Here is a 27,678-nt window from a genome sequence, read left to right as displayed (position 1 = left end):
CAAACAGACACTTAGCATATTAGGATACAAATATATACATTTTAATAATTTTTAAATATTAATAAAAAATGAAAAGGTATTGTGAATAGAGACAGCTGAAGGGTTGCAGGCACTGTACTCAAAATATAACATTGTTTTTTATAAATTATTGCTTAAATATTGAATTGTGGACCTTAAAAATCACCAACATGAGAGAGAAAAGAAGGACTTACGTTCTGGCCCAGTTCAAGAATAGCCAGCACGAAGCACACATACTCCTGTCCGTTCACAAGCGGTCGGTTCATGAATGCTCCATACACACTGCCGTCTCCTAGTTTAAACTCGGCTGGAAGATTCTGGAAATGAGAACTGATGTATGTCTTTGCCTCCGCCTGCCTCCGTAAACGCACAGAGCGACCGGTGCCATTAATCTCCCTCAGTAGCTGGAGAAACCAAAAAACAGGACAAGCACATGACATGAGCCACGTTAATCACAACAGACGCTGCAACTGCCTTATGCTGAACCAACATATGTTCAGCAAAGACAGTGAACGACTTGATCAAAACATGCGACATCAGCATTTCATTACAAAAATGTAGTACCTCATCAATGTTCATCTCATCTGGATCACTCCATAAATTCTGGAAGTTTCCTCCTCTCTGCCTCTTCAGAGGGACAACCACAATGTAGAAACCCCTTCAATTAAAAACATGATATTATATTATTATGGGTGAATCTCATGAAGAAAAGTCTGTTTATTTGCACGCACAAAAATCAAATGAAGGCAGTTCAATATTTTTGCATTGTGAAAATATATTTAAAAAAAATCTGATTACTGTAATAAATAATGAAAATATATATATTTTTAAATTGAAATAAGCATAAACTGAATTCAGTACAATATATATAAATAAAATATCTTCTTTTTTTTTATATATATAAATGCTGTTCTGAACTTTCTATTAATCAGAATTCAGAAAAAAAGTGTTTAGAGTTTCCACAAAAATATTAAGCAGCACAACTGTTTTTAACTTGAATAAAAAGAAGATAAAAAATATAAATATATTTTGCAAACCATATCAGTAGCCTACATTAGAATGATTTCTGAAGAATAACGTGACACTGAAGACTGGAGACTGGGCTATGCTGAAAATTCTGCTTTGCCATCAAAGGAATAAAATGTATTTTGAAATAAATCAAAATCTAATATATATGATCATGTATAAAATATTAAAACTGTTATTTTAAATTCTATTAATATTTCACAGTATTACAGTTTTACTGTATTTTTGATCAAATGCAGCCTTGATGAGCATAAGAGAGAAAATCTTACTGATCACAAACTTTTAAACAGTAGTGTATATTTTATACATAATAATATACATTATTCAGTTGAGTTTAAAATTCCAAGACCACACTGAAAATCTGGACTTCAAATACTATCTATGCACGAATGCTGCTGACGTATTTCCAGTAGAATCTCAGCCAGCGTCTTTACTTCCGCATAGCGCGTTCTATAGCGAAGTGTAGTAGCGGCAAAACTTTCATAAAATTAATTTTCACAGAAACGGACACAACAATTTTAGAAACCGATTCGCTAGTCGGATTTCGGGAAATGAGAGAATACTCGCCCTCAAAGTTGTCGATGTAGCTCGAAATATATCATTTAAAGCCCTTCTCTTTCTTACTCTTAGGTGTGACAGCTAACTGCCTCACAATATTGTTAACATCATTCACGTTAACCGCTGGAAGTTCTTGTAAACGGCGAGTGTAATTTGCCATTATCTCCACCGAATGCAAAAACGGCTTCCGACGCAGCACCGGATGTAACTGGGCGGGCTGAGACAAAACGCAGAAGCGATCGTGCATAGAGCCTATTCTTATTTAAAGCTGGAAATAAAGAAAATTGAAGAATAATTGAACATTTGAATGCTGACCTGACATTAGCCTGTCCCTGGACAGCGGGCAGCTGTAGGGTAGCGATGCTCTGAGAGCTAGTCTTGTCCAGGAGCTGGGGTTTCTTGGTCAGCAGGTTTGGAGCGGTCATGGCGTCTGCGCGGTGCTGCAGGCCTCCAGTGCCATCAGCTTTACTGGTTAACAAGAAGGTGTATAGAGACTGGGGCTTCAGCTTAGTCACTAACTTCTGCCCGAGCCGCCCATCCACCTCCACACTTTCACCATCACCATATGAGATCTGAGGGAAAAAGAGAGATTGGAAAAGCATTTAATACACTAAAAAGCACAATTAACCAGCAAAGACTATGAGCATGTTGTGACACACACACTTTTGAGGAAGGCAGAGTGAGATTAAGACTGACACCTCAGACACTTGCTAACATGCACACGCTCGCACGTTTATACCAATACTGTCGTACACAATTCCACCTCAATATGTTGCATGAAGGGTAGCAATGGAGGAACAACACACACGCCCAACGTTTGTTTTTATACTGAGCTAATAATATTGTCTATCACATAACCCAGCCGTTATGGGGACCACAAGATGAATTTAAATGATAAAAAACAAAAAAAAACAGCTTTAAAATAAGATAACACAGCTAAAGAGCAAAAAGCAAACTGACATCCTGTTTCTTATTTTAATGAAAAATGGGATATACAGTATGAGGACATTTTTAAGTGTGATTTCTAGACCTGGAAAAGAATTTATTAAAATCTTACGGTCATAAAAACTTGGTCACTAGGGTCCAATTCTCACTATTAACTACAAATTTTGCCTCAATAAACTCCTAATTGCTAACTCCTAAATAATAGTTAGTAAGATAGATGTTAAGTTAAGGTATTGGGTAGGATTAAGGGATGTAGAATTAGAATATGGTCATGCAGAATAGGGCATTAATATGTGCTTTATAAGTACTAATAAATATGTAATATGCTACTAGTAATATGCATGCTAATAAGCAACTAGTTAACAGTGAGCATTGGACCCTAAACTAAAGTGTTACCATAATGTCTATACTGAATGTACATTTTTTTAGTTAAGACAAACTCTAAATATTTTAGCATGTAGAAACTACTGAGAAATTGCTATTTTGAGTAAAACATATATTTAAAAAAATATGAAACAAATGAAAGTAAATGTCAATATATTGCTTATAAAGAATGTGAACCCTGAAAAAACATTCAGTTCTTGAAACTTCTAGAATTACCAAATCAATTATTTTAATGTGGATTATTTATAATTATTGTATTTTATTATGTTATGTTAATATATTGCCACTACTAGTTTGTGTTAATACAGACGTTTAACAATACAAAAGGTCTGCACTCTAAAATAAATTTTTTGACTTAAAGGAGTCATAATGTAGAAATTTCACTTTTCCACGAGAATCAATGTATGTTATGATTGCATAATGATTATACACTGGCCGGGAAGCCGATATTTAAAAGTGAAGCGTTTGTTTACCTCGGGGTTTGTAAAATAGGCCACGTGCACGCGCACGAAAAAACGAGATTTTGATTTCTTCCCCTTCTTGACGTCAAGACGGGGGAGGATATACCAAATATGGACACCGCAAACCTATGCCGCGGGAAGCCCGCCCCTCTCCCCCTCAGATTCAGTTTAGTCGACTCGAGAAAGATGGAGAAACCGAGTGTAGCCTACACTTGAGATGCTCTGTGGGTGACTGCCACAAACAACATGCAAATGTGTTTTATCTACCAAAAACGGACAAAACTATCAGGGAACAGTGGAGGAAATTCATTTTTAATGACGCTGTCCCAACAACTCTTTCAAGTGGCGTATCGTTAGGTGTGTGTGCTAAACATTTTACACCGGAATCTTTTACAAATTTGGGGCAGTATCAGGCGAACTTGGCCTCGAAGCTCCGTTTGGGAAAAGGTGCCATCCCAACCATCAGGGACTTGCCAGAAATTGAAAAGGTAAGACTGTGTTTTTATTGCTCTACTGTGGTTAACAAATAGCAGCTAACTGCTAATGCGGCTATTGTATGTAACGTTACCTTCGAGGTAAACACGGGTAATGGACTCTACGAATGCTAGCCACATCTTTCGACTTTGTTTTACACTAGCAGCTACAGTAGTGACGGTACAGGAGTCCATGCTCAGTGGCTAAAACTGTTTAAATGCAAGTATGAAAACAATATACCACTAAACATTATTAGCCAAACTCATGCAAAACATGCAGTTTGAAAATAGCTTTCAGTTAGTGGGGCTTCTGTAAGAATGTATCTGGCAATGGTGTATTTTTTCTTTTTTCTTTGGTTGTGATTACAATTTCACTAACAATAAGTACCGTCACATTTATTGAGCTATTGCAGTATTTTGTCTATGTTTTTGTACGGCTTGGAAGTAGTAAAATACATTCCTGCAACCAATCAACGCGCCCCTCATTATTATAATGACCGTCCACGACAGCCAAAACATCGCATCAGATCTCGCGAGACAATAATGCCTTTAGAAATAATGGTCTGAGGGGCTCTGTGTTGATTTTTTTTCCACTTTTCTTTTTTAGAAGTGCCTAAAATACTATAATAGAGCATTTGGGTATCCAAGGTAACACAACATTATGACTCCTTTAAAACAGGAGATACAAAGACAAATGTTTTGGCTGTTCTGCCTTAGTCAGTCAATGCAGAAGTTTGAAAACAAGCTGAAATATCTTTGTCTATATGAGAGGCTTCTGAATATTGTCTTGGATAATGAAAGGCTTTGGAGAAAAGGTTGAGAACCACTGCCTTAACTCTTTCACACATTTAGATTTTCAACATCAAATTTCATGTTAATTAAGTTGTTTTCTTCATGTAGACCCAAAAATAGGCCAAACCTGACTCGTGCAGACACATACGCAGTTTTTTGCAGTACTTACAATGAGAGATTGTGCTTTATTACTGGCGGTTCGTGGCTCCCAGGTCAGCAGCACAGAACTCTTCATAGCAGCTTTCACTCTGAAGTTCACGGCAAACACTATTAAAGAGAAATAAAACAAAAGATCAGCACAACAAACTTCAATACTTCAGCTCACATGAGCAGAACCTCTGGCCTCCAGCATGAGCAGAACATCAAAGAATCTTTTCAACCGTTTCTACTAAAAACATTTACCACATCAGGTTGTTATCTACAAAGGGTGCACAGAACCGAAAGGAGAAAAATACAGTAGTGCTGATAAGAATTTGCCACTCTTTTCCAAGGGCTCACCTTTACCATAGTTGTTTTATGAGATTATGGAGCACTCCACGTTTACCTAGACCCATTTTCAGAAAGATTCTCACCTTTAATCTGCGCTTCGTGAACGTCACCAAACAAGAGACTCAGACCAACAAAGACAGACAAAAATGACCAGACATAAACAGAAAATATCCTTCCAGAATAAAGAAAATGTAGTGGTTTTGATTAGGAAGGGTTGCCTGAGAGTAAATGTTTGTATGTGAGGATATACAAGTGTCATACCTTCCTGTGCTGGTTGTGTTTTGATGGATATGGGGAGACTATAGGCCCCAGGGCCTTGTTTGCTAAGCACGCACACTCTCGCCACATACTCAGTATTTGCCCGTAGGCCATTAAGAACCACCGTAGCCTCCGAAACGTCTGATTCCATGGCAATATCCGTGCCATTACTATAGGTGACAGCGAACCACACGCGGTAACCTTCGATCCGGTCATAGCTTCTTGGTCGCTCCCATCTCAGGATCACAGACGAGGAGTTGATGTTTTCAGCCGTTAAGTTAGCCAAAAGCGGTAAGGTTTCCTGTATGCTCACATTTTGACCGTCTGTTGTCCCCGGGATTGTTACCATGTCATCTGTGGTTGTTTGCACCACGTTTGGTGTTAAAAATGTGACCTGAGCGCTTGAACCATAACCCCATATGGTACGGGCCGCGAGCCGGAACACATACAGCACCCCTGCACTCAAAGAGGAGACGGTGTAGGTGCGTTCCGTAGCGTCCAGCTCCTGCACCATGAAGGAGTCTGAGGTCGGGTCAGCCTGGCCATATGAGAGCCTGTAGCCCAGCACAGGAGACAGACCAGCAGGGGGAGGCCGCCATTTTAGTAGGGCAGTGCCATCCTCTGATGGCGAGACTGTAAGCAGGGGCAAACCTGGCACTGTGGAGTAGAGAACAATACTTTAGATCAACACTAAATATGTAGCGCTGTAGTGAAATCATGATGTGTTGAGTGAAATACTTGACTTTCTGGTTATTACAATAGTTCACTCAAAAATGAAAATTCTGTCTTTATTTTCTGCACAGCTCCAAAAAAGACTTTCTTGCGCAATTAACAAAAGAAGACAGTGCTCTTTTCAACCGAATTACAATGAACAGGGACCGAAGCTTTCAACCTTTAAAGGGGTCCTATTATGCTTTACCACTTTAGTAAGTGTGCAATGTTGCTGTTTGTGCATAAAAAAAGATCTGCAAGGTTACAAAGCTCAAAGTACCTTCCAAAGGGAGATCTTTTATTTAACAGAATCAACTTTTCAAGAACTACAACGAACGGCTCGTTTTTTCCGGATCTTATGAAGTCATAATGTTCCTCATTTAAATAATCTCCGCCCACTGAATACCCAAAAAAGGGGACAAGGCCTGGATGAGCTGCATTAGAGAAGACAGTGTTGTCGCTATGTCAAAGAGATGCTGTTTTGTCCACCCTGTTTCCAAAGCTCATTTGTTTGACCTTCCTAAGGCTTAACGTTTATCTGTGCGCTGCACATTTTATGGAGAACAGCTTTTGTAAGCTCTCACTTTTGTAAGACAGTTCACTGCTCCTTAGGAAAATTAATCACAGTTGAGTGATCGATTACTGTTTGTATTACCTTAGTTTTCCGACAAATACCACGATTAAATGGTGGATAACATCGTATCTATAATGTAGAAAATTACACAAAACATAGCACTCTGAAACGTCCTGTGAAATCCATGCTTGCAAAGTCTGTGCATGAAATTCTTTCTGCATGATTCTCTTGTTTGTTAACATTGTCAGGGTCTGAACTCTGAATCGGGCTTGAATTTGTTTGAAATTGACGCCATCATCAATACTTACACTAGAGAAGAACTTGCACTTATAGAGGGGTGGGACATTTCCCGAACACGCGCTAAGCACTGCAAATCACAACACACTGGGCCAGCTAACCAATCACAGTACATTTCGTATTCTAGAAAGGAGGGGCTTTATCGAAAACGACGTGTTCGAGGCAGAATGGGGAGAGAAGTGCTGTAATAATGTAAAATATGTGAAAATATGTGCGTTTTTTAACAATCAAGCATGAAAACATATTCTAGTACACCCCAAAAACAAAATCAAGACTTCATAAAAGGGCATAATAGGACCCCTTTAAAATGAAAAGACTCACTGAAATTCACTACAAAATTAATTCATTGAAAATCTTGACATTTACCATAGCTTTCCTTGGTATATATATTTCCTTGGTTAAGAGTGAATAAGAGAAGTAGTCCAGTTTGTTAACAGATAATTCTTTTGAATCAGAATCGTTTGATCCGGTTCACAAAATTGGTCTGAATGATTTGTTTATGAATTAGAAAGTTTAACTCATGCCTTACAATTTGAACAGTTGAAATCATAGACTCAATATCCAATATAGATAAATCACTACAAATATTGACACACACTATATTAGTCCAAGTTGTAAGCAAATAATTATTTTTAGTCAGTGAATCGTTTGATCAGGTTCACAAATTGTGTGAATGATTTATGAATTTGAACATTTCAACTCATGGACTCAAAATTGTGTTATTACCCAGTGTTATTCACTAAAAATCTTGACATCTGCTTTCTTTCTTTCAAGCATTTTTAAGTTAATAAAAGTAGATTTGTTAGCAAATAATTATTGAGGCAGATTTTTTAAGTGAATCAATTGATCTGGTTCACAGAATTGGTCTGAATGATTTGTTTATGAATAAAAAAGTTGAGCTCACACCTTACAATTTGAAACGTTCAACAGCTCACATGAGGGGAAGGGGAATTGTCATTGAAAAGAGCATAAAACTATTTTCAAATTTTCTCCTTTAGTGTTCTGTGGAAAAAAATAAAGTCATATGGGTCTGGATTTGGAATGATATGATGATAAGTAAATGTTTTTCATTTTTGGGTGAACTTTCTATTTAACACTGAGATAAACATAAGTGTGTATACCAAAACATGAACGTGTAAGTATGTGGGAAGGTGTACACACATGATGGTTTAGTTCTGATGACGATAGGCTTGCTGCGTGCTCCATCGCCTTTTGAGGTGAACGCAGCCACGGTCACAGAGTATTCAGTGTTTGGCCATAAATCAGTCAAAATCAGGTCCTAATAAACACATGCACTTACTAAAACAATACTTCAACAAAAAAATAAAAAATCAAAGAAACTAAAATGTCCATTTTATTTGTAATTAATTATTGAAAAATAATCTGAAATGGAATACAGATTCCATTTTTCCCCAATTCAAGTATGGGAGCTGTACATTCCTATTGCCTATAGATAAAATATAGCTGTCTGGATTGGAACATTACCAAGACGGTCGCAGAGTGAACTGATGTGCCTTAAAAGGGACTTTGGTTCAAGTAAATGTATTAAAATTCTGGGTCATGTTCAAAATAGTCATACTCACATATTGTTTCGAGTCATTCTGTGGCTGTTTACACACACACACACACACACAAAAAGAAGTAAAATGAATTTGAATGCCAAGATGTAATACGATTATTCCCAACAACACAATGAATAAAGGTCTACTGAGAATAAATAGTGTGAAAGGTTCACTGGAACAATTACATAGTGGTTTTAAGGCTCTTAGATCCTAAGATAGTTATCGGAGGTTCTGTCTCAGCATGCGGATAATAAGCAGATACTGATGTTATCTGATGATTAAAGCAAAATGAAAGTCCATTTAGAGAGCATTAGCTGAGCTAAGAAGCGTAATTACTGACAAACAAACAGCTCATCCAGATCAAGTGATAGGTCGGGTTCTACATCATGTTTCTAGTCTAGTGTATGCAAGTGATTCTTCAATTAGTGGCACTACTTTAAACCTTGAAAAATGAAACATTTTCAAACTATATGAAATTTTTTTTTTATGACTTTGATCAAGTTGATTTTGGTATGTGTGAATTTTGTTGAGGTCTATGTATTATATCCTAGACATCTTTACTTTGTAAAGTAATTGCACCATTAGAATCAAAGTTCACTTCACATATTGTCATATAGAACTATATATAATGGCTAACAAAATTATGTTGAATGAAAATGTGTTGAACAGGAAATCTGTATAGTTGCCTTGATGAATTTATTGGTTGAATGAGACATTTTACATTTAACAAATTCAAATTGACAAAACAAAGTAGTGTTACTAATAAGGACCATTTTTAAGAAAGAGAACCTAATCTGAATGCACGAAGTTGCGTTGATTTTTTTTTTACCAAAAGTAAAGTTTACCAAAAACTTTAAAATATGATCTCATTTCTTATGAAAAGTCACATTTACCTTCTTCAACACTTTTTATAGATTTACTGAAGACTTGTTTAAAAGTTTGAACAAGAAATTACCATAAAAAATTATTTTAAGATTTTCTACGCAACCAGAAAAAAACTTTAGTCAAATGTCTTTGAATTTTGAGAGTCCTTGATTTTTGAGATCAAGCATTCGTTATTTTCAAACGGAGAACAACTCAAAAAATAAACACCACATTTCTAAAGAACACACATTGACTTCAGAAGAGTATTTGTGTGTGTGTGTGTGTGTGTGTGTCCATGAGGTGAAGTCTCCTACCTGTGGCTCTCCCAGTAGGTGTTCCCTAATTCTGGGAGAGACTGTTCTCTCCCCTGCTGTTCGTCTAGCGTATGTCACCTGGAAACCACGGATCTTTCCATGCTGTCGCTCAGCAACCGGAGGTTTCCATGACACTCTAGCAGAGGTGGCGTTTAAGACCACCACATCCACACCCCGCGGAGGTGCGCTGGGCACTAAAGGAGCATTTGAGTAAAGGACATGTAGTCACAGCTGAACATTCCTTTCAGCTCACAGGAGAAGGACAAGGAAAGGTCAGGGAAAGAGGTATTGTACTGGGGTTCAATTATCTTGATAAATCCTTTGGGAAAAAGCTTTAGCCATGGATCGGGATCTGAACATGTTATCACCAGGGTGAATAAGCCAAAAATGCTATTATTTATGCAGATGGAAAAATTCTGAAAGAAGGAAATCCAAAGAGGAACTTGGGAGAAGTCAGAAATATTGCAACCACTAGGCTTCAAGGCAAATGTTGAAGGACTTTTGGGAGAGGCTCAGCTTCAGGTCAAGGGTCAAATTAAGGCACTGTCACATACCGTCTTCCTCTGTGCGGACCAATATTGGTAGGCTCTCAGGCCCTTGACCTGTGTCAGTGTGGGCAGCAACTGTCACAGAGTACAGGGTCCCTTTCTTCAGCCCCTCTATCCGGTACCGGAAACAGTTAGATGGGATGTTCGGGATCCTCTGCACGGGGTCTTTCTCCCGTTCCACTGCCACATATCGGATGGAGTATCCTGTTATGATTCCGTTTTCATCTGTGAGGGGTGGAGCCCAGCTGAGCAGTAGACTTGTGGAGGAGGGGCTTATGCATGTGACTTCCTGGGGAGGGGGTGTGGACTCTGATTGGGTGGTTAGAGAATTGGGTGGGTTTTAATTGTGTGTGTTGAGGCAGCGGTGGTTAGTTTAAGTGTTGTTGTGGATGATAATGTGTGGAAATGAAATGAAATCAGAGGAAAACAAAAAAAAGACATAAAAGGACAAAATTGACACGTAAAATGTGGTGTCACACACAGGTAAAATAAAGCAAGACATCAAACCGCAAATGATCGTCCACATATGGTGAACTGAAATGAAAAACGAATACATTCAACGTAAAACTTACTTGTTTGACTCCCTCTTTCCAGATCCTTTCATTGAGTGTCTCATGTTCTTACCTGCTCTTTACACTTCACTACATTTTCAATAGCCTGACAGCTGTTTACTGTATCTTTCCCAAACAACTTCTAACCAATAGCAGAATCCAAGTCTTTACAGCCGAGTGAACAGAGGCAATGAAAAACATGCTCTATAAACTGTACTCTCTATGTCTAGCATGAACAAATCTGATTCATTTAAGGAATCAGTTCATACTGATGGATTCAGTGAGTATGCAAGATTCATGACATGTGTTTCTAAATAAAAATCTAGGTGTTTTATAGTTTTATTAGCTGTATGTTTAATGATTCTGTTCAAGTTTAATGCTGTCACCCCATTTGAAGTCCTTGTTTTTTTAAAGATACACTACCATTCAAAAGTTTGGGATCGGTGAGACTTTTTAATGTCTTTGAAAGGAGCCTCTTATGCTGCATTAATTTGATCAACAATACAGTAAAACAGTAATATTGAGCAATTTAAAATAACTGTTTTCTATTTAAATATGTTTTAAAATGTTAAATGTTTATTCCTATAACTTTTGAACCTATTGTCATGGATCACAAGATATCACAGGCCATAACAATACAATATTTTCTGTAAAAAATAGCTTACATAGCTTAAATAATAATTTCTTGTTGTTTGAATAAGTTAGTGTATTTATTCCATAATGATTGCATCATTGTGCAATCAAAATATTTTATTTTACTTTTCTTTTGGTAATGTTTCATTTATTTTATTTATATAAGCCCTAAATAGTAATTTTCCTTATTCTACAACATTAAATTATTTAAAAATAACTTTTATCTTATAAAAATCTTGTGTCAATTATGTTACCGCACCAAACTTTGCCTTTAAATTGGTGGAATTATCTCCCACAACTATGTAAGATACAGGAAATGATGTCACTTTCCCACTGATAAGATCTGAAGCACTGAAAGGGATGTGTGCTCTCTGAGAATATATTTTAATCTAAAAAGTTCTTACACAAAGAGTTATTTTGTAAAACCTGTTCTGTTACCGTCAAACTCTGTTACCAAGGTAGGACAATGCTGACAGTAACTTATGTTTGGCAAGCACTGAATTATTCAAATTGAATACGTTTTCAATAAGATACTGGAAAGAACTTCTGTTACTGAACAGTTTTTTTCCTTAACTTTTTGAAATGCAAAATGTAACTCCAATTATAGAATCGCTCATACGTGTCTGTGGAGTCTGAACGGTGATTTCACTGGTGAATGCCCCCAGGCCGTGTTTACTGCGCGCTGCTAGTTGAAATATGTAGGTGGAAAACGGCTTCAGATTCTTCAGCAGATAACTGGAGCTTGGATCAAATGATATTTTCTGGAAGAGAGAGGTTTAAAGGAAATAGCATTAAACCAGACACTACAAAATGAAAACGTTTTGTATGTGTATGTGTGTGTGTGTGTCTGTGTGTGTCTGTCTGTCTGTGTAAGTACCTGCTCTGGCTGGTCTCCAAGCCTGTATATGAGCTCATAGCCAGTGATGGCATCTGTGCCGCTGTGAGCAGGAGGGATCCACGACAGAAGAATGCTGGTTTCTGATTTCACCTCTGCCTTCAGTTCTGTGGGCTGGGATGGGACTAGAAATGAGTGGAGGCAGAAAGACAATGCTTAGAGAATGATGCAACCGAAACAAAATAAGCTGCAATATTAGAATCTATAAAATAATCCCAACTTCACAAACTGCACACCTCCTGTCTTGGCAATGATGTGCAGATCGCTGGAAAGAGGTCCATCTCCGACTGCGGTAAAGGCAAGCACTCTAATATAATATGTTTTGTTGGGTGTCAGGTCTCGTATGTTTAAAAAATTAGCCCCTCGAACCATTTCCTTCTCCCATTGGCTCACAGACAGAGACGAATCCGACGTGTAATACACCCTGTACCCAACCACCTGACCGTTGGCTTCCTCTGGCTCCTCCCACTGCACCATCGCTGTGGAACCACTCAGCATGCGACCTCTGACACGGCGAGGAGGGGAACTCGGCGCCTGTTCGGCTGTGCGAGCTTCCACGGTCTGACTTGGTGGGCCGCGGCCAATCGAATTCACCGCCATGACCCGGAAATGGTAGTGCGAGTACGGGCTGAGTCCACCCACGCTGTAACGAGTTGTTGCTATGGCATCAATTTCTTTAAAGGTGTCGGTGGAGGAGGCGGGACGATACTGAATGATGTAATAAGAAACAGCAAGTGGATTTCCACTGTCCCACATCAGAGTAATGCTGGTGGCAGATCGCTCCATGACAACTGGAGCACCTGGAGGATTGGGGAGGGCTATGGAGTTGAAGAGGGAGAGAAATAAATTAGGGAACATTTCTACAAAGATTTACAAAATCTTATTTTATAATTTATATTCATCAAAGAATCATGATTTTTTTTAATCACGATTTCCACAAAATATTAAGCAGCACAAACGGACTGTAATATATAATATAATATAATATAATATAATATAATATAATGTAATATAATGTAATATAATATAATATAATATAATATAATATAATATAATATAATATAATATAATATAATATAATATAATTTAATTTAATATAATTTAATATAATAAAATGACACTGAAGACTGAAGTAATGGCTGATAAAAATTCTGCTCTGATTTAACAGGAATAAATTACATTAAGATATTTTTAAATAAAAAACATTTATTTTAATTTGTAATACTATTTCACAATGTTACAGTTTTAATGCATGTTCAAATAATTGCAGCCTTGGTGAGCATAAGAGAATTCTTTCTAAAACATTTTTTTTTAAACCGTACCGACCCCAAACTTATGAATGGTAGTGAAAAATAAAATGACTTACTTTAAGAAAAATGTAAATACTATTTAACTTATTTTCATTTAGTATCATGAAATGACATATGATAGCATTTAAAGGCATTACAGACGCTCCTAATGCAAAGGTTGTAACAAAAGATAGACAGCAGTTATACTGCCTCCTATATAATAGCTAATACTTGCCAAATTCTGAAGCAGAAACTAAAGCAATTTTTATGCTTATTTCAGCTTGTTTGCTTAAAAAAAAAAAATGAACAAACCTTTTGAAATCAAATAAATGTGTTTGATGTGCACTCAGAGTGAGTCGTAGCCTATGAAGAGTGTTCCAAGTCATTGACTTATATGAGGTTACATTTTAGTTAGCCAGGCAAGAGACAGCAGGGCAGCTCACTAGGTTTCGGAACAACCATCAGCCCCCCTGCTTCCTTAATATTGGCTCCTCCTATGGAACTTATTGTTTAACTAAATGTTTTGTTTTTTTTCTTCAATAACATTAGGCATTTTCTTTGAGAGTCTTTTAACATCACTCCTGTGTACCTTTAACTGTGATCTGGGCAACAGTTTCAATAACTCCAAGTGTAGACATTGCCACACACGTGTAGTTGGCAGACTGGCGTACATCTGTGAGCTCCAAAACATTTCGCCCAATAGGCATGTCATCTTCTGGTGTCAAATCCTCGGCTCCCAGCATCCACTTGACATATGGCATGGGAACGCCCACTGCCTGACAGGAGATATTCACACTTCCTCCCGGCATGATCTCATAATCCATCGGTGGCACTGAGAACCGAGGAGGGATGCGACGCACTGAGGGTGTAAAAGACAGTGAGCCATTTACTAACTCATGCTAAAGACATTATTAATGCTACAGAGAGCACCGCTTCTAATAAGATACGCCCTCAGAGTGTTGTACGCGGCAGATTATTAATGTGTTATGTAGAAGTTAAGGTTAGGGTTAGGCTGTGTCACCTCTTTAATGGGTCAAACTATGCATAATTGTTGTCAGGTGACTATATACTAGAAAAAGCCATCAAATATGTATATAAATGTTATATAAAGAAAAGAAGCCATCAAATATGTATATAAATGTTATATAAAGAAAAGAAGCCATCAAATACAGCTGCCTGTGATCGAGAGATGTACATTAAAAAGTGATATGCATTTTTTTATGCTAAACACTGTATTTGACATGTCGAAGGTACATATTCTACAGTTTTTTATCATTTTTTTAATCAAAGCAAATTTATCCAAGTCTAAAAATATAATATTTCATAAATAAGATACGCCCTCAGAGTGTTGTACGCGGCATATTACTAATGTGTTATGTAGAAGTTAAGGTTAGGGTTAGGCTGTGTCACCTCTTTAATGGGTCAAACTATGCATAATTGTTGTCAGGTGACTATATACTAGAAAAAGCCATCAAATATGTATATAAATGTTATATAAAGAAAAGAAGCCATCAAATATGTATATAAATGTTATATAAAGAAAAGAAGCCATCAAATACAGCTGCCTGTGATCGAGAGATGCACATTAAAAAGTGATATGCATTTGTTATGCTAAACACTGTATTTGACATGTCAAAGGTACATATTCTACAGTTTTTTATCATTTTTTTTATTCAAAGCAAATTTATCCAAGTCTAAAAATATCATATTTCATAAATATAATATAAGGTCATATATTAAGGTGAATTGCTGGAGTACAAATACAGGTACATTTTGTTAAGGATTAGCCAAGCATTGGTAAAGTGTGCCAGATAGTGATAGTGAGTTTGTCTTTTAAATGTTGTAAAAGTTTTAAAAAAACTGGCTTTTACTGGCTGGTTTATGAAAATGCTAATAACAATACTGGGATGCATTAGTAAAATCCCCCCCTCCCCCTTTTTATTTGAAATGAAACTGTATTCTCTGTACATTTGTTACAGTATTTATTAATCTTTGTTAACATAAGTTAATAAAAATAAAACTGTTAGTTCATGTTAGCCAAAGACCATTAAATCATTTTAACAGATAAAACTTTTGATATTTACTAATGTAACAGTAAATGCTGAAATTAACTTTTTTTGTGGGTTATGTATTTTTCATTGTTAGTTCATGTTAATAAATGGAACCTTATACTGAAGTGTAACCCCTTTTTCAGTAATATTTTTAAATGATGGTCCTATGTTATATTATGATTTCTTGATGAGTCCAAGAAATATATTATATAATACATTTTACATCTATCTTATTTTCCTTTCAAAATAAAATTCCCACACTTTTCCCCGCTTACAAATTGTGAAAATAATTTGTGAAAATGGAGCAGTAACTTCACAGTATACTATTACAAACACACAAATAACCTAGGATGAATGTATGAAATAAATTGTAATTTTGTAAATTGTAAATGGACAGAAGTTCAAATGGGTACATGGCATTACTATGATATCATTTTCTATCAGCATAATGTTATGGAATGCGGTTAAGAAGGATCAGGTAAAATGTGGTGGATTAGTGTCAAATGACATATGCAGTATTAGGATCTGGAAAGTGAGTTAGACTGTCCGGAGGGAGGAAATCCCAGTGGAGGAGAAGGATTATGTAGATGTGAGGGGTCTGAAATTCAGATTAGAGTAAGAAACAGAGCACTGGTTTGAAGAGCACTCACCATCTCTTAATTCTACACAGGAGTCCAGCAGTGAGACGTGAGCCAACAGGGAGAAACAAACAAACAATGACAACATGTCTAAGGTACGTAAGAGGCAGGGCCGTAACCACCATAGGCATTGAGGGGGACAAGTATTTAATTAGAAATGGACAAATTGCCCTTCCCCCTCCCACCCCCCACAATATATGATATTTCTTAATGCTGCTCTCCATTACACACACCGCTCTGTTGGTTGTTAGGATGACAGAAAGTTTAAAAAAAGGTACATTTTTAGGCTGGTCTGCCTCAGCGGTCTAACAGCGCTTGTCAATGTCAAAACGATGGCCAATCAGATCAAAGAAGGCGGGGCTTACTATTCACTGAAGACGAGTGAGAATTCCAACGCGACACTTTTAGTTTTTACAGTGAAAGAGTGTGTGCGTAATAAGATACAATTAGCTAAACATTTAATAATTGACAACTGTTTTACGACAGGTATATGTTTAACGACCCACAGTAATATACAGTGATGCAAACTACTCAACTTCTTTGCTTTAATTTCGGCATTTTGAATTGAAAATAATGTAATGTGACGAGACAAGACAAGAAAGGTTTTTTTTTTTTTTACATTTTTGACATATTAGACATACAAACAAGAGTGAATGTGTGCATATTTTTAAATAAAATATTATTTGCAAAGAATTTAAATGGATTACTTCACAACTATATAGGCTACAATTAGACCTGGAACTTCTTTTACTGTTCTTATTTCTTCTTTATTCCCTTAAATTCATTTTAATCCTTTAATTATTTAATTTCTTTAAATAAAAACACAAAAAACAAAAACTTTGGTCCCCCCCAATGTTCAAGACATGGTTACGACCTTGATAAGAGGAGATGATCTAAGAAGAATCAGACAGATCAGACTACAGAGATTTGCTTTGACATGTATCTATTCATAAGAATGTGTGGTTACAGGTTAAAAAATGTTATTCTACAGCGCTCAAATAAGTAACTCAAAGCTGTACCTCTGACGTAAAGGTTAGCTGGTGTCGAGTAGCGCGTTCCTTCACTGTTGGTTGCGACACACTCGTATTTACCCTGATCAGTTTCTTCACTCTGATCTATCTGAAGTGCACCTGGATACATATGCACATAAAAAGGCAAAACATTTACAACACAACGACACATGCACATACTTTGTCACCAGCCCAGTCCGTTGGATCGAATGTTCCATGTTCTGTACAAGTTAAGCTATATCGACAGTATCTGTGGCCTGTTGTTGATCATCACAGAAAATAATTTAACTCGCCAAACAAAGAAATTTTATATACTGTATATTGTTTTAAGTTAATATACTTACTGTAATTTCACATACTTTTCACAACGTTAGTAAAAGATTATATAATGCTAGCGTAATGTCATAAAAAGTAGCAATACTTTCTAAGTACATATTACATTTTTCGGATCATGTGTCGGAAAAAAGTCCAATATAAACTAATGATTTTTTTTTTATTAATTTATATTTATTAATTATTAAATTAAATTGAATAATTTATATTAATTTTAAACTAATCTATTAAAAGAAAATTATACATCCTACACACTATTAAAAAAGTTATTTGCAACATATCGGTCATCAGGCTTGCCTTGCTCTATTGACATCTTTTATGAGTGCATTACTGTACACACAATTTCTGTTTGTTTTCACAAACTAAGGGATGAGTAAAAATTATTTTACACGGAAAATCAAAAGTATGTCACAGATGCTGTCCATAGAGCTCACTGAAGAAGGCACGCGCCGAAACGCATCTGTGCAAAATAAAGTATATATATATATGCATAGTGCGGCCTCTCTCCCACTTTGTCCATAGGGCTCAATAATTTTGTTAACTGAAACTCAGACATGCCAACACCACACAAACTGGTTTACATGTAAATATCAGGACAAAATTAAAGTGGCCAAGAGAGTTAAAACAACATATAAATCATCAGAGTATTTAGAAAAACTCCTGGAACAAGTCTGCCAAGAATAAAATAAACAAAATATTGCCTTGATATCTAAAAAACAAAGCAATCAAGTGTTCTTACCAAAGAGAAAGAAAGGAGTCAAGTCTCTTTCAATCTTTTTTTTTTTTTTTAAATATTAATATTTAGATATAGACACAGACAGACAGAAAAGACACAGGCTGTTGCACAGCATGTAGAGCAGATTCTAAAAAGGCTTCATTAAAAAGACAAGATAAAAATAATAAAAAGCCTGGTTTTTCATCCAAGTAGAAATTTCTAGCTGAAAAATGAAGTGATGTTTAATTAGAGAGAGAAAGAAGTGAAAAGATCCGCAGAGGGATCAGAAGAGCGTGAGAAAAACAGCAAAAGCAGGAAAAATGTTTTAATTGGAATAAATTAACAGCATTTCAGAAAAATATCAATATTTTCTGTAATGTTAGTTACAGTAAAATGAGTCACGGAAATTACTGGGGGAAAAAAATCAGATTTGGTCTATATTTTCACAATATATAATAAGTTAATTTAGCTAATCGCTTTTCTTTTCCCATCATTCATCTGGAAAACGCATAAAGGCCCCGATATACTCACGGCGAAGTTAAGGGGTAAAACAAAGTTCAAAATATGTGACCAGCGATATACTGTTAATGAACATCTCATGCCGCCCATACTGCTGAGAGCAAAGTTTAGATGAATATGTAAATACATGCTGCGCGCTTTCCTCTCAATAATAAAATAAACACGCAATGAAACTGAGACAGCAAGCATTTTAATAAAGCATAAGAAAAGTATCTGATCATAGCAACGTTGATATGTTTGCACGAGACCTGCAATTCGGCACTCTAGTAAAGTTACGTCACGTTGCCGGAAAGTTCGCTTTGGCAAGCTGTTTTGATCTCCCAAAACGAACTCCAAACGAATTTCTTAGATTTCGCTTGAAGTATATCGGGGCCTTAAGTCATCTCTGATATCTGCTCTACTAAAAAAATTATAGCAAATCAATTTTCAAGTTTCAAGCAATGATGCAACCATTCAAAGGTTGGAAAGGGGACTAAACATAAAAGTTTAAAGATCCCATACAAATTTAATATTAAAAAAATTTAGTCCATGGCAGTTAGCTTTGAATGTTTAAATGCTATGCACTTTTAGAGGATACACACATTTTAAATGTATAGCCTTTTGGGACAACAGGCCAAAAACAAAAGATCTGACTCATCTATCAATTTTTGGTTAAAGAATATGCTATCCAGAATGAGAACATCCCTCCTTTTAATACCGCGTACATACGTTTTAGGGATGAGCCTTTCAATATGTCCTGCCCATGCTTCCTTTTTCAATAGGTAATACATCACCACAAGAAAGAAAACTGCATCAGACAATGTCATGGGGCCTTTGAAAACCATATTGAACAACCACTAAAGTAAATCCTCTTTCATTTTTCTCCCCTAAAGTAGAGATTTCAAATTATTGTTATCAACTCACAAAATTAATGTCTATTTGATTTTAATTCACCATGAAAATAACACATTCAGATAAGATCTGCATAAAAGGGGAGGTAGTTTTTATCATGGCAGCAGAACCCAAACATTAATCATGATAAACACAATCTCTGAAAATGACACGGTTAGTCAAACAATCAGAGAGAGAGAGAGAGAGAGAGAGAGAGAGAGAGAGAGAGAGAGAGAGAGAGAGAGAGAGAGAGAGAGAGGGAGAGAGAGAGAGAGAGAGAGAGAGAGAGGGAGAGAGAGAGAGAGAGAGAGAGAGAGAGGGGGAGGAAGAGAGAGGGAGGAAGAGAGAGGGAAAAGGAAGAAAGAAAGAGAGCGATAAGGTGAGGATAGATGTGGTGGGTTGCTTTAGTCTCTTACCTCGGATAGGCGTACCCCCTGGATGTGTGAGAATGAAAGCAGATGGGAGATTAAAGAGAAGACGAGTTAGTGCAGCGAGGGAGAATGAGAAGAAAAAAACAAAGTGACAGAGAGAGAGAGTGAAAAGTAGATACAGAGAAAGAAAACAGAAAGATAGAGGGATAAAATAGAAACAGCAAAAATAAAGTGTGCAAGAAAGAGAAAGAGGGGAGGAGGGAGACTCTTCATGTCTTAAGTGCAAAGTGTATGTTGAGATTTTATGAGATGGCAACAGAGGTCGTCTTAAGCAAAAAGAACTGGACATTTTCCGTCATTTAGCACGTTTTAATGATTATAATGGTTATACTTTATAAATATTTTCAATTATGATAACAATTTTACAAATAATAAAAAAATGCTTTAATCTGGTCTATTTCAGACACATTTTTAGCCATTCTCATAGTAAAATATGTGGTAAGCAACACTTTATTTCGATAGTTCACTGTAGACAATCTACTAACTAGAAGTTCCTTTGCAACAACATTAGAGAAGACTGTCTGCTTAATAGCTGCTAATATTTATTTGAATGGTTCCTCAACAGACCTTCTACTAAGTAACTTTGCATGTACATGTCAACTTATTCAGCTAACTCTAAACCTAACCCAGTCTACTAATACATTAATAGTTGATATGTAGTTGCAAATTAATGAGAGTTAGTTGACATGTAGTTGCAAAGTTACTTATAGTATGCAAATAGGGATTAGAAGTAGAGATGTGCCCGAAGCCGAATATGCTCGGAAAATAAATTACGCATTCTACGGAGCCTCTAAAGGGACATTGTGATGTAAAAACTACGAAATGGGATGAAAAAATATATACCGTATTTTCCGCACTATAAGGCGCACCGGATTATAAGGCGCACCTTCAATGAATGGCCTATTTTAGAACTGTTTTCATATATAGGGCGCACCGGATTATAAGGCGCATATAGAATAGAAGATACTGCAGTCAAACGTTTGACTGGGTTTGCGTTATGCAGTGGTCACCAACCTTTTCAAGCCTAAGATCACATCCAAAGTCCAAATGTAAACCAAGATACCTTGTTTATACTCGACGCGTCCGCATGAGCGCGAAGTTAATAAAAAAAAATAATATCCGTCTGCTCAGGCAGATTCGGCTTAACAGCGCGCGCGCCTCTGAATCCGAAGATGCATGACTTTGAGCCGAATCTGCCCGAGCAGACGGATATTAGTAGTACATCTCATCACACCGGCACCCAGTTTGCGCGTCTAAATCAGTTGTATGGTCTGGTGTTCAGTCTAAAACAAAACAGTTGCGTCAAGTATAAATGCCTCGTCTGTTTGGGGAGTTGCGCGCGCAGTCAGCGGAGGCTCGCGCTCCGGTGTCAGGCGAAAGTATAAACAAGGTTTAAGTCAGCGGTTGTTTAACAGACGTTAACATAAGGCGCCAGATCCATATATAAGGCGCTCCGGATTATAAGGCGCACTGTCGTTTTTTGAAAAAAATAAAGGCTTTTAAGTGCGCCTTATAGTGCGGAAAATACGGTATTTAAATGCTTTTGCGTTCTCTCGCAATTATTTAGTTGGGTAATTATATTGTATAGAATTTTCGGGCATCAGGAAGTAGCTATCAATATGCGGGGTATTGAAATTACTTTTGAATGCGTGCTCGCTTTTCACTTTCCCTTTCGAATTCGCAATCACGCGCGTGCAGTACTGACTCCACATTTTCCAAGATAAGATATTTGTCAATGACTCTCAGGATCTGTTGTGCACCCAATCTTCTGACATCGCCCCCGCATATTATCTCTCCTACTATCTTCACGTGACAAGTGAAATCTGACGTACTGTAATGTAACCGACTACCGCTGCAAGCCTAACCATGTCCCTTTAGGGGCTCCGTAGAATGCGTTTTCTGTGCCTTTGTGAATTCGGATTTAAGCTTCGGGCACAACCCTAATTAGAACTAAAGAAAAAAAGGGGAAAAAAAGTTTTAGGTTCACACTTGTAGTTTGCTTCACACTTTGGAGTCTCTGAACCAAAAAAGAAAATGATACATTTAGTCCTGTTTCGCTTAGCGTTCACACTTGTCATTTTGTAAACCTAAATATACAAAACAAAACAAAAAAAACAGCTTTTATGACATACAGTGCTATGCATAAGTGAATACACCCATGCTAAAGTTGACTAAAAAGAGGAATAAAAAATCATATTTTGGAAATTGAACTTAATGCCTTAATTTAAAAAATTAGGAAAAATCCAACCTTTAAGGACACCAATTTTCTTTGTGAATGAATAATGTATCGTAAATAAATAAATGTTCTTCCTTAAAATACATGGTGCATAAGTGAGTACACCCCTATGTTAAATTCCCATAGAGGCAGGCAGATTTTTATTTTTAAGTATTTTTTTTATTATTTTTTTAGGATACTATGCATCCTGATAAAGTTCCCTTGGCCTTTGGAATTAAAATAGCCCCACATCATCACATAGCATTCACCATACCTAGAGATTGGCATGGGGTACTTTCCATAAGATCATCTCTCAATGCAAATCAAACTAGCTATTAGGCTAACTGAAATAAAACCATGCCAATCTCTAGGTATGGTGAAGGCTATGTGATGATGTGGGGCTATTTTAATTCCAAAGGCCAAGGGAACTTTATCAGGATGCATAGTATCCTAAAAAAAATTTTTTTTAAATACTTAAAAATAAAAATCTGCCTGCCTCTATGGGAATTTAACATAGGGGTGTACTCACTTATGCACCATGTATTTTAAGGAAGAACATTTATTTATTTACGATACATTATTCATTCACAAAGAAAATTGGTGTCCTTAAAGGTTGGATTTTTCCTAATTTTTTAAATTAAGGCATTAAGTTCAATTTCCAAAATATGATTTTTTTATTCCTCTTTTTAGTCAACTTTAGCATGGGTGTATTCACTTATGCATAGCACTGTACATGTATATTTTGAGACGGAACTTACCGAACATCCAAATCAATGCTGTGTACTAAATGTGCTCCTTGTATGTGCATACATATGGTGGTATTTTTACCAGCTGAGAACTCACAAAGAGCTTTATAAAATGTGTAGGCTAAAGGAATCAAAAGAGCGCCAGAAATTGCTCCGTTGCACACACAAACAAAAATGCTGCGAGGAGACGCTGTTTCTGATGCCTGTGCCGAACTGATAAACAACATAGCTCCTATAATGAGAAAAAACACGTATGCTTGAGAATTCTTTCCTTTTTAGGCTTGCATCTTGTGACATCATAACATACTATTTTGGGTTCATTTATATGTCTTTGGTCCGTGTTCATTTGAAGCGTTAAATAAGCTCACACTTATTCAAATGAACCACACTAAGAGCAATCGCACCAGAGTTTGTTTTTAATTGAACCAAACCTGACAAGTGTGAACATACAACCCCTGTGAAATCTAAATGATTATTTGAGGAGAAAAACAATAGTTTATTATTATTGTTTATTAAATCAGATGACCAGATTACAAAAACAGAGAGTGGAATAAAAACAAAAAGCCAAGAATCTGCTGCTAAAAAAACTATTTCCACTAAAGTTATTGTAATATCTATTTCTCAGCAAAAATACCAAGTGTTTGGTCATGACGGAAAAATGTACAACCAAGTCCTCTCAGTGACGGATAACGATTATTCGTAGCACAACCTCTGGATGACACCTGTTTTCTAAAAAAGTTGATCATGAAATTCATGGAAAAGAACACAGAGACTTAAGACAGGCAGACTCGAGCCCAGAGAAAGAGGAAAGCCAAAAAGGCCACGGTTTTGGGTGAAAAGCCACTGTAACATTCAGCATTAGGACATTCAAACCTATCTAGGCAACAAAGTAAGAGAAAGAAAGAGAGAAAGAGAGAGATCTGAAAGAGTGAGAAGGGGGTAGTGATGCAGGAAATCCAATGCCAAGGGCAGTGAGTGTTTGGAGAAGTGAAAGAGTGAGCTAGTGAAGGAGGGAGCAAGAAAACGTAAGTGAGAGTGGAAGCGAGAGGCTCAGTACCACACGTTAGAGGGGCAGCGCTCGGGTAAGGAGAACTATCTACTGTACGTGAATACTGTGTGTTAAACTATGTTCTGACTATATGTGTGTGGAGAGAGGGTGACTTTATTGTTAGGGGGAAGTCAATATGTACTGTAGATATATCATGCGCTTTACCAATAACGACATGTTTGTGTGTTTTGTGGTGGAACATGAGTGAGTGTGTGTTGTGCCTCAGAATAACACACTTACCAAAGGACTCTGTAGATTAAAACACAGAAAGAGAGACAGCACATTTATCACTTAAGGTCGTCACACAGCAAAAACAGTGTGTTTGAGACTGAGTGTGTGTGTGAGAAAGGACATTAGGCTACAGGATTTCTTTAAAGATGCACTCAGAGAGGTTATGCGTGTAAGTTTGCGGCATGGGATCTCATGGATTGTTTCATTGGTCTTGCAGTGACTGCGTTTCTGGACATTACATTTTTCCCACTGTTATGTTCTGTCTTTTATATGTCTATTGTATTGTCTGGTGTCCTTGTTTACAGGTACTTTTATAATTATGTTTTTTTTAAGTATATAGTATATTATATGTATATGTCGGTTCCACATTGATTATCGTCCAATACAAAACAAAAAAAATTATCGGTATCAGCCGATATTTTAATTGTGAATGCAATTTTTTGGTTACATTTAGATTACAGCATTTAACACTCACTTAAAGTTACTCTATAAAAGCAATTACAATTTAACTTGCACTGTTAGGATCTTTTAAATCTTTAACAAATTTTAAAATAAATATCGGTTTTTATACAGTACATTGTAATGCTGTGATGCATACATTTTTTTTTTTAGCATTTAAGATGATTTAATAATAATAATAATAATAACTTTATTCTTATATAGCAGCTTCTCAAGGCGCTTTACATAATAGAACAAGCAAATTTAAAATACAACAAAAAAAATTAATAAACAAATAAACAAATAAAATAATAAGTAAAGTAAAAGCTAACCTAAAAAAAATGCATTTTTAAATGAGATTTGAAATTACTTAGAGACTGTGCATCTCTGATATTTGGAGGATTTATTTAGATGATTGATTTTAATTTATTTAGACACAGTAGTATATCATTTTAATATTAGGCACAACATGAAACAATTATAGGCTTTCCGGTATCGTATCAGCCAGAATTGTAATATTGGTGCATACCTATATATATATATGAACTGAAGTAAACTTACAACATTATTATTAGTATTATTTGTAACTTGTTTCAAGCTCAGCAAAACACAGCTGGTCATGTGACATCAACATGGCTGTCCCCATGAGGAGACCAGCTCCATGCAGACTGAACCATAAGCTTTTTTTATAAAGCTACTGATATGACTCTTCATCTCATGTGAGTGTACATAATTTAAAACGTATTAATAAAATGTACTATTTATTTTTTAAAGAGGAAAATGAGCTAAGTGCACCTTTAAACAAATGACGAGAATAACAGAACAAAAGACTGCAAATCCTTCAGAGCACACACACCTGAGCGTAGTTGTTTGATCCGGCCATGAGTGTGTGTATCTATGGGGAGGTAATCTTTAAACCAGGTGATCTCTGGGTCAGGTGTTCCGCTGGCTGCACACAGCATGGTAGCGGTGCGAGAACGCTCCACCACCTTCAGCTGAGGACCCATATCAATATTAGGGAAACCAGCGGGAAGCTGGTCCTCTGAAATAAATAAATACAAACAAACAAACTTTACACCCACACCTCTGTTGATATTGGAAATCACCAAAACAAACACTATGCAACACAGGCACCTCCCCCATCATGAGTGTATATGCTCCTGCTGATTGCCTACAATTGTGTTTTGGTTCTTGGTCTAATCCACTTTAACAGTGTTTCTCAGAAATCGCTTACTGCACCTTAAAGTCCAAGTTCCCGTAGACCATAAACAGCCTGTACTATTACAGACCACAAACTACAAAATAACTAGTGATGCACAATATACAGTAACTAAGAAAATTTTTCATTTTACAAAAAAAACAACCACTTGCTCATTTTAAATCTTGTCTGTAACATAAGGCAATAATTATTTTAAAAAAATGTACAAGTTGTTCACTCATTACAAAAAAAATTATGTTTGGGGTTTGTCAAAGTTAACATCTCAATATAAGATATTAATTGAAATATAGGGATGCACAATATATATCGGCTACCATATCGGTTATCGGACAATATTTCTTCGTTTTTAATGTTATCGTTATCGGGCCAATACAAAAATGTGGCCGATATATTAAAGTCGATAAATAATGGATTATTTCCTTGAGCTGAAACGCTTCAGATGCTGAGACACTGTTCGTCATGATGGTTTTGAATTGCTTGAAATATGATTGGAATCACTTCAAAAAAGGAAAATACAGTTAAGTGCAACAAGTTCTGTCATATAGGTTACATAATCATATCGGTGCATCCCTAAAATATATTAATTAAATGATTTACACATATTTATCCAAATTTGATATTGTTACTGAAGTCAGAAAATACAAATTTTATTTCTTACTTAAAATTAGAGCTGTTTTTATTATATATAATATGCGGTCAACTTAATAAAAAGTACATATTTTCTAAATAATATTTAAAAAGTTAGCTCTGGCTTTAGTATAGTGAGAACAAAAAGCAAGCTATAGGAAATAACGTATTTACAACATTCTAAACATTTTTTAATTGGTCTTTATACATTAAATTATACAGCTGCTCTTATGTTTCAGGAAGGGGGTAAGGGGATCATCATATTTTGTCTCTTTAAAAAAATGGTTTAATGCATAATATCTGCAAAATTTACCACAAAATCAGCATAGAAAATGTGTAAAAAGTGTAGATTCAGTGTTGGCCTATAGCTGTATATTGACCATTATATTGATTATTGGTCACTGCATGAAAACAATTATTCTAATTACTTCTTATTAGTAATTCCAAATATTCTGTGGTACTTCTCTAAAAATAGCAGAAATGCCACGTATCAGGCAAGCTTGACAGAAGCGCACTTCAGAACTCCAAGCTAAAGCAAATTTTTGAAGAACCTTCCAGTCAGATCCATTACCTACCGCGGAGAACACTGAGACGTGTGGAGGCGCTGATCTCCCCCCTATCATTAGATGCCACACATTCATATATAGCCTCATCTCGCGGAGTCCGTAGCGGCTGCACTCGCAACACAGACCCTGAACCATCCTCAAACTCTATCACCTACAGACAGACAGAGAAAAATGTGTTAGTAACTCCCTGAATAGCTTGTGTGTCTTTATAGACCATGTGTATTGAACCCACTGAGCCAGGACAAATGTGTGAAATTACAGGAAGTGTACTATGGGAATCTCACTTTAATAGTGTTACAACCTTATATCGCTGCTTGCAGCAAATGTGTAAGCAAGCTGTCTGTACGGTTTGTGTTTGTGCATTCGGGGGTCAAGAGTT

The 27,678-nt window shown here is 36.4% G+C and overlaps 1 protein-coding gene across 1 annotated transcript in view; it reads right to left on the bottom strand.

Annotated features, from left to right (window-relative positions):
* The window catches only part of ptprdb (protein tyrosine phosphatase receptor type Db), an 87,405-nt gene that overhangs the window by 17,722 nt on the left and 42,005 nt on the right, over positions 1–27,678 (bottom strand). Inside the window, exons 7-24 of the mRNA XM_084399961.1 lie at positions 27,309–27,450; positions 25,738–25,929; positions 20,195–20,212; positions 17,351–17,461; positions 16,344–16,355; positions 14,232–14,501; positions 12,590–13,171; positions 12,336–12,478; positions 12,078–12,219; positions 10,281–10,583; positions 9,727–9,920; positions 8,570–8,593; positions 8,148–8,265; positions 5,408–6,061; positions 4,827–4,924; positions 1,918–2,174; positions 583–676; positions 213–422 (exon numbers count right to left, since the gene is read on the bottom strand). Of these exons, the coding sequence (XP_084256087.1) occupies positions 213–422; positions 583–676; positions 1,918–2,174; positions 4,827–4,924; positions 5,408–6,061; positions 8,148–8,265; positions 8,570–8,593; positions 9,727–9,920; positions 10,281–10,583; positions 12,078–12,219; positions 12,336–12,478; positions 12,590–13,171; positions 14,232–14,501; positions 16,344–16,355; positions 17,351–17,461; positions 20,195–20,212; positions 25,738–25,929; positions 27,309–27,450 (3,564 nt within the window). The remainder of the gene's footprint in view (positions 1–212; positions 423–582; positions 677–1,917; positions 2,175–4,826; positions 4,925–5,407; positions 6,062–8,147; positions 8,266–8,569; positions 8,594–9,726; positions 9,921–10,280; positions 10,584–12,077; positions 12,220–12,335; positions 12,479–12,589; positions 13,172–14,231; positions 14,502–16,343; positions 16,356–17,350; positions 17,462–20,194; positions 20,213–25,737; positions 25,930–27,308; positions 27,451–27,678) is intronic.

This window comes from Rutilus rutilus (genome assembly GCF_951802725.1).
Source record: "Rutilus rutilus genome assembly, chromosome: 2".
Classification (NCBI taxonomy): domain Eukaryota; kingdom Metazoa; phylum Chordata; class Actinopteri; order Cypriniformes; family Leuciscidae; genus Rutilus; species Rutilus rutilus.
This window is presented reverse-complemented; position numbering and strand designations above follow the sequence as displayed.